This window comes from Octopus bimaculoides, chromosome 21 (assembly GCF_001194135.2).
Source record: "Octopus bimaculoides isolate UCB-OBI-ISO-001 chromosome 21, ASM119413v2, whole genome shotgun sequence".
In the NCBI taxonomy this organism is placed as follows: Eukaryota; Metazoa; Mollusca; class Cephalopoda; order Octopoda; family Octopodidae; genus Octopus; species Octopus bimaculoides.
Genome location: NC_069001.1, coordinates 27,960,243 through 27,968,592, shown reverse-complemented (window position 1 = coordinate 27,968,592; position 8,350 = coordinate 27,960,243). Strand labels below are relative to the sequence as shown.

Sequence of the window (8,350 nt, the reverse complement as noted above, 5' to 3'; positions counted from 1 at the left end):
GACGTCCATCCTACTGAATTCCAGCCCTTGTAGATAGTTAAACATTGTATTTCAAATAATTAAATTTACACCGATGAATAACGTGTACAACAATACAAAATTTTAGAAATTCATGGATATCATTTTTTTTTTTTATCACAGATGAAATCAAACACACCGCCTAAACTACGATATATAATGGTGATGCAAATGATTCCTTGTCTTAAACTGTGCGATATTGCTTCATTTTTTTTTTTTTTTTTGGTTAATTTTATGATTGTGGGAGGAAACGATTGGTTGTGTCATGCAAAACATAATTGATTAACCAAAACATACAGGATGAATGAATTTTCCTCTCTCCAGCAAATAATAATAATAATGGTGGCAATAACAATAATCATAATACCAATAACAACAACAACAACAACAATATACATAATAATATATAAAAAGAGACAAATGACAAGATAGACAAAATATAAACAAGAAATTTCTCTATTAATTTCTATATATGACTTTTATGTAATAATCACTGCTTTGGACAGCCTTATATGTTGTTTGCCATAACTACTTATTTACATCGATGTGTTGTGTTTTATTTGTATTTAATTCTTCTTCGTCGTCGTTATTATTATTATCATTGATGTTTTTATCATTATTATTATTATTATTATTCTATGTTTGACTTTTGCTTTGCATTTGTACAAGTTTGATCCAAGTCTCACCCAGAGACCTCAAGAGACAACAAGTTAGAAGTTGTAATTATATTATTATTGTTATTATTATTATTATTATTATTATTATTCCAAAGTTTGTACACTTGTTAATTCAATTACTTGGGATGTTATCCTGAGGTTTGGAGACACCAAGTCTCCAAAAATCTCTTTAGTATTGTTGTGAGTCACTATTTCAGTTTCTTTTAGTCTCCGAGGGAGCAATTTGGGTGTTGTGCCAAGCGCATCATCATCAGTATTATTATTATTACTATCATTATTATTATTATTATTATTACTTACATGGCCGCAGCTCTGAGCTGAAACTATAAAAAAAAATTACTTTACAAAGCTCTCGATTTCAGAAGCTCCAGTTAATTCTGTAACAGCGGCCAGCAATCTGTTATGAAAAGTCTCCCAAGGTCTCTTTCCACGAAACTTAACACCCAAATGCCAAACTGAAAATTCCCCGCTATCCCCAATAGATTCGTTTTTTGAGCATGTTTAACCCTCATGTCGATCCCGATTTCTCCGATATAGTTCTAAAAACTTACTTGTTTATTATTATTATTATTGTTGTTATTTACTTTTATTCAGCATGTCTGATGCAATCACTTGCCGGGACACACACAGCACCCGAGGAAAAGTGAAGGTTAAGACATGTTGAGATATAACTGAAAGCTTGAGGAGGGTAAGTGGCGAGGGTAGTTAAGAAATACCTCCATATAATACAACACACACACTGAAATTGATAGGGTTTTCCGAAGGATGTGGGCAGTACTTATCAGCACCGTGTTTCGGATTTTTTTTTTTGAGACATGTTTCTCCTGGGATGTTCTCTAACTTTTTTTATTATTATTATTATTATTATTATTATTATTATTTAAGGCGGTGAGCTGGCAGAATCGTTAGCACGCTAGACGAAATGCATAATGGTATTTCACCCGTCGCTACGTTCTGAGTTCAAATCCCGCTGAGGTCGACTTTGCCTTTCATCCTTTCGGAGTCATTATATTAATTACCAGTGAAACACTTGGATCGATATAATCGACAAGCCCCCACCCCACAAATTTCAGGCCTTGTGCCTTAAAAAAGATTATTATTATTATTATTATTTAATAAAATGTGAATGCGAGCGGTAATTATTGGCCGGTTGGAAGATTATACTCTGAACTCGAGTGAAATATAATTTGACGAGGGAACTTCCAATTAGTGTCTCATTATCAAAGCGCAAAGATAACCGATGTTTTCAAAAGGGATGTTCATTAAGGATTTCGTTACTTATGACTTTTTCGGCGGTATCACCGTCACAATTAATCAAAATAATAGTCGCTATAACAATATTGGACATTCCAACAATAATGATAAAAAAAATAATAATAATCCTTTCTAGTATAGTCACAAGGCCTGAATGTTGGGGGTGGGGAGGGGACAGAGGTAAGTTGATTACATCGGCCCCGTTACTTAACTGGTATTTATTTTATTAAATATCGCTAAGTATTTTTGCCCGGCGTGTAAAGGGTTTTGGCAGCTCTCCGCCTGAACTTAATAATGATAATGAAGGTGATAATATTGCCAAGTCTGAATATGTATACAGACACGACGACGTAAAGAGTTATATCCACTGGGTAATATGCCAACGTTACAACATCAAAACTGACAGCAGGTGGTTATAAGCATGATCCAAACAAGGTAGAAGACTACGATCAAGCCACAGTCATCTGGAATATGCCGGTTCAAGTGACAAAAATATAAAAACTAATCGCTCAGACATAATATTCAAAGACTGGGGAAGAAACACCTGCTTAGTGATAGATATTGAAGTCCCTTCTGATCAAAATTTTGTCAAGAAAGAAGTGGAGAAATTTTCGAAGGCATAAAACTTTAGTTTTGTACAGCTCCCGAAAGTGTTATTAGGGACAGCTAGAATATTTGGGCAGGTTCTTGGAAACTAAGGTTAATCGTTGTAGCCCGATGTTAGGAATTTTTCTTTTCCAACAGTCTAATTAGCTGAGCGTATGTGAAATAATAATAATAGAACTGCTGTCAGGCTCGAGATGATCCAGCATTGTGGCCACAGCTCGCATTCTAAGGAGAGTATTGTATCTTTGAGTCACAGGAGAAGGCACTACTTGAAATCTTTGGTTTGTTATTTCCTGCTTTCAAGTAAAGAATAACCGGTAATTAAGAAATATCAGAGAGTCTTTCATAATAGACAAAATAATGATGATGACGATAACAACAACAACAATAACAATAACAATTCTTTCTACTAAAGGCATGAGGCCTGAAATTTACCGGGATCGGGATCGGGAAAGTTGATTAATCGATCCTGGAAAGCCGAAAGGCAAATATGACCTCGGCAGAATTTGAACTCAGAACGTTAAAACGAAATACTGCTAAGCATTTTGCTCGACGACTTAACGGTTCTTCCAGCTCACAGCCTTAATAATGATAATAATAATAAGTAGTAGGAAATATAATACTTATTTATAATTCTCATTTCAGTTTAAATTGTCAGAGATGTGTACTTATTAATTTCTGCATGTGTATTTGAAAGGAAGTGTATTGAAGTAAAAACGAAAATCTAAATAACACGTTTTAGTGTGTGTGTGTGTGTGTGTGTGTGTGTGTGTGTGTGTGTGTGTGTGTGTGTGTCTTTTTGAGTAGTGTATGGATATATATATATATATGTATATATATATATACACATATATATACACGTACATATAAATATATATTTAGACATATATACATACGTACATATATATTTATACCTACATATGTATATCTATTTTGACGTATTTATTCACTATATATACATGCCATATATCAGATGGCTTTAAATTTCTATGAATGAATATTTCAATACAACTAGCAGTTCTTATGCACATTATTGTGCATGTGATATAATCGTGTATCTTGCGATGTCATGGGAAACCTAAAATCTCATTCTGCTGAACATGCCTTTCTTTTGTTGTGTACGTACGAGTGGGTGCTGCTAAGTTCCTGGCTTTAAGGATATCGCTAAGCGCTTGGATGGTGGCTCAACGTTCCCTGTTCTTTTACAGGACTTAGAAAAACTGAAGGACCGCTGCAATAAGTGTATCTCAGAGGGAAATATAATAATTCACTGATCCTCCTGAATTTTCTTGTATGAAAACCAGAAAGTTTTCAATATCTCCTCGTATTTTACTTTCACTGCCGCTTGGTTACATATCCGGATTTGTAAATCATCTATATCTCTATATAGAAGTATCGTAGTGTAAAGCGTACAGACCCCCTTCGGTCACGAATGACCGTGGGATTGCACCTAATAAGTTCTCCAAGGCACAAGTCCGGAAAATGTTGTTTATGGAAGACCAGCAGTCGCCCATGCATATCAGCCTCCTCTCTCCTTATCACCGCTGTTGTCCAAGGGAAAGTCAAAGGCCAATACAGCTTGGCACAGCGAGGTCGGAACTCATTTTTGCAGCGGAGTGAACTGCAGCAACGTGAAATAACACAAATGTTTCTTAATACTCTCATATCTATCCTCCAAACATCTTATCAATTGAATCATATGTAAAACAATGTAATTATATGGCTAACACTCTGCTCTCCCGTTATATGCACAATAGTGGATGAGTCACATTTAATTGCCATGAATATATTGCTTTCTAGAATTGGCACTACGTTTTCTGGAATTGTCACTCCAGTCGTATTGAGACTCTGAATGGAAAAGGTCATAAATGCCAGAAGCCATTTTGTCTGTTATTCTTACGATTCAGACTTCCCTACAAAAAGGTAGTCTACACATTTATGGTGAAGTTTTTAATGCGTAACTTCGATTCACAGCTTATCATTAATTTGATTTTATCTTAACACTCTTTGTATCATTGACTAGTAAAGAAGCATGTTATGAATGTTGAGGCTGCTAGGATATGAAATCACAACACAAGACTATTCATCTGATGGTTTTCTGAACATTCTGGTGCGTGACTTAGTGGATGATAACAAGTTCTATTTCCGAATAGGCTAGTGGTTTGTTTTCATTAGTAAGGTGTCTTTATTTCACGATATTCCATTTAGGCCACATTAAAATTAGCACGAAAACAGCAATTATTGTTTAACATTGCAACGAGCTTACGTCCCATCCAGTGAGACACTTCAAGAGTAGGAATGGTGCCCACTGAACGCCCTATTTCTGTGTTACCCCATTGACCCCCAACTATTGAGTATATTAATTCAACAACCTTTCAACAATGCTGGTCTCTCCTATGTACATAAGGAGTCATATTTGAGATAAAGAGTTGCTTTAATTGGCATTTGTCTTTACCTTGGATTTCATCGTTTCCGAAAAGAGAAAAGCCAAAGTCGACCATTGTATAATGTGAATTCAGAGCACAAACTTTTCTAACTATATACTGGAATACATTATATCAAAAGATCCACTCAAAACCCCCAGATTGCTATAATAATTATTTCAAATTTTGGCACAACGCAAGCGGTTTTGGGGGAGGGGGGCTAAGTTGATTACGTCGATTTCAGTGCTAAACTGGGGCTTAATTTAGCGACCGCAAAAGTACGAAAGGCGAAGCCAACCATTGCGGAATTTGAACTCAGAACGTAAAGGCGGACGAAATACAGCTCAGCATTTTGCTCGGCAAGCTAACATTTCTTCCAGGGCTGACACCTTAGATTGCTATTATACTTATATGTGATCTTCTCCATACTTATGTCATCAAGCTATATCCTAGTCATTCAAAAGTGTTATTTCATAATATCATTGTTTGAGAACACCTTTCCTTTAATTTACAATATTAAATCTCTACATCAGAACAAGATTATAGACAATGCATGATCTTCAAGTGGAATTCGGTGGTAGGTTAAATATCTAATAATGCATGTGTATATGTTTGTGTGCGTTTGTTGTTCATGTTCTTGAATATTGAGATTATATATATTTAATGTAAATATGCAATTTACTTTTTTTCAAGTGTTCTCAGAAAAAAAATATATCGACGTCATATGCTGTTATAAAATATCAACATTTCAATATTTAACTACAAGTCAATAATAGTTTAGAGTTAATCATTTTAACTGATGTTTATATTTAATATAGACAAATTCTTTTTAATAAAGACCAAAAAAAAAAAAAAAATTAGATACTCACGGTTTTTGCAGCTTTCCATCTAAATTTATTAAATTACCAGCATCCACCTTTAGATAATTGGATTCTACTTTATTGTTTTTCATATTATTGTTATTTCCGATTCTTTAAGTTCTGGGTTCAAATTCCGCCGACGTTGACTTTGCCTTTCATCCTTTAAGGGTCGATAAAATAAAGTACCACTCAAGTACTGGGGTCGATATATTTGAATTACCCCTCCCACAAAAATTGCTGGCCGTGTGCCAAAATTTTGAATCATTATTATTATTATTATTGTTGTTACTATTCTAACTATTTAGTTTGCGTATACACGTATTGTATGTTTGTGATAACTATTCCTAACAACAGTGAAATGGATTAAATAAATAGAAACATTTTATCGATCCCGACAAGGATGAAAATCAAAGTTACATCAGATAAGATTTGAACACAAAATGTAAAACGCGTTACTAAATGACTTACGGCATTAAATCTTTCGCTTTAATGATTATTTTGGAGCCACAATATCAGAAAAACTGGACAAAGGATTGAATTAAGTCCAGAATTTAACTGATATTTTATTTCCCCAATCTCTGAAGGATAATGAGTAAAATAAAAATTGGATGGACTTGAACAAAGAACGTAAGGTAACGTTATTAAACACTTCAAGTCAGTTTTCTTAGCCTCTCTACTGACTGAAAACCCATGGCTTTCTTATACGTGTTATATTAATAATTTGGTCAATATCCATCTCTAATTAGTGGATAAAGTACTGCGTTCATTGCACTTTTAAGTAACCAGGAGGCCAGTGGGAAGGATAATGCGCATATCGGAGACATAAGCTGGACGCTTGCTGTTACACGCCGCTAAAAGCATCCTGGGAACAGGGGCTGCTTTAAAATTTCGTAGCCATAGGCTCCAGACCACGCATTTTCGGCAGAGTAATGAATAGCCAATTAACTCGCCTCGCCCTTCAGTGCTTCACAGTTATTGTTCTTGAAGAATGCTGAAAGGTGCATAATAGCTCAAACTGTGATTTGATCTCAGAACGTAGCTGACAGTCACGGAATAGTGCAAGATATTTTGATTGTTACATTATTGAGTCCGCCAATCATTCTTCCCTTTTATGTTATCATTATTATTATTATTATTATTTGATGACAACTCACAGCTTATGCTGGGTATGACGGGAAATATCTGTCCGTAGACAGCAGATTAAGGTGACACTTTTTTACAGATAATGCCTCAAGAACCCTCTTAATAATTCCTATTGTTTACTGATGATGCTTCAAGAAGCCTATGAATTATTATTGTTATTATTATTATAATTATTATTACTATGATTATTATTATTTCAAAGTATTTACGTTGACACGGTCACTGATAATTTGGGGACGGGTATAAACTCTCACCTTTTCTTGTGGTTATCATATTAATAACATTTTCATGTGTTCGTCACAGTTTAGTGTTCGCATTCCATTTGTTAAAATTCGGTCGTTCTGCACTTTAGCATCAAGATCCATTATAGATTTAATGTATAAGGATTCATTCCAATGTTAACCAATTAAAAGATTTTGATGGAAACATTTTATAGTATTATTATATTCACTTTTTGAATAAAAACTGCGGAAAAATTATTTGTACAAGATTTTTATGATAGATTTAAATAACCCTATATCATTTTATTTTTTGAAACTTACATTAAAACAATTTAAAATTTTTTTTTTTTTCTATAACAAATATCGTTAATCGCAAACATATTTTATTTTAAATATTATTACGTAGTTAATGATTATGTTGTTATATTATAATTAGTTAATTACATTATGTTATAGTTAACTATCATACATAATCGTATTTGTCGAAGTTTTGACTTCTGTTGGATTTTGTCTATATATATATAATATACACTCTGTATACTCATATATAGATCCAGAAATTCTTAAACACGCACGCCGATACACATTATGATAAACTTTTGTACTTGTCTGATGCTTATTATATCTGCTTCCATACGTTATTGTATTGAAAACCTTTATTACTCTTTATCATTATTTTAACATATTTTATTATAATTTATAATTTTACTGATTTTAATTGGAATGTAATCCTTAATATTTTATATATACATATAATTGGATATATACATATTCCTATTTCTTGCTTGTCTCCCTAAATCATGGATTAACACACACATATATAAATATATATATATAAACAGAAAAATACAACAAAAGCAGAAATAAAGAAGAAAATAACAGAAAAAAGCACATTCTCTCATTCTTCATTCTCTATTAACAATAAGAAATTATAATAGCTTAAATAATGAAAAAATAAACAATAAAACAAAAAAAAAAAACGTGTTTCCCCACCCTCAACTCATCAAAGAGCCTTTACTTGCCATCAATCTACAGCTCTCTCAACTGTCTTAGCTGTATGCGTTTATGGATTTGTATTTTTTCCTTCACTTTCTTGATTTTCGTATTGTTTACGATTCATTTCATTCAGCTGTTTCATTTACTGAAAC

The 8,350-nt window shown here is 33.4% G+C and overlaps 1 protein-coding gene across 1 annotated transcript in view; it reads right to left on the bottom strand.

Moving 5' to 3' along the window:
- Nucleotides 1–5,872: 5,872 nt before the first annotated feature.
- LOC106882069 (glutamate receptor ionotropic, kainate 2) overlaps nucleotides 5,873–8,350 on the bottom strand; it is a 29,339-nt gene continuing 26,861 nt past the window's right edge. The window contains exon 5 of the mRNA XM_014932632.2: nucleotides 5,873–5,998. Coding sequence (XP_014788118.1) covers nucleotides 5,927–5,998 — 72 coding nt within the window. The 3' untranslated portion in view covers nucleotides 5,873–5,926. The remainder of the gene's footprint in view (nucleotides 5,999–8,350) is intronic.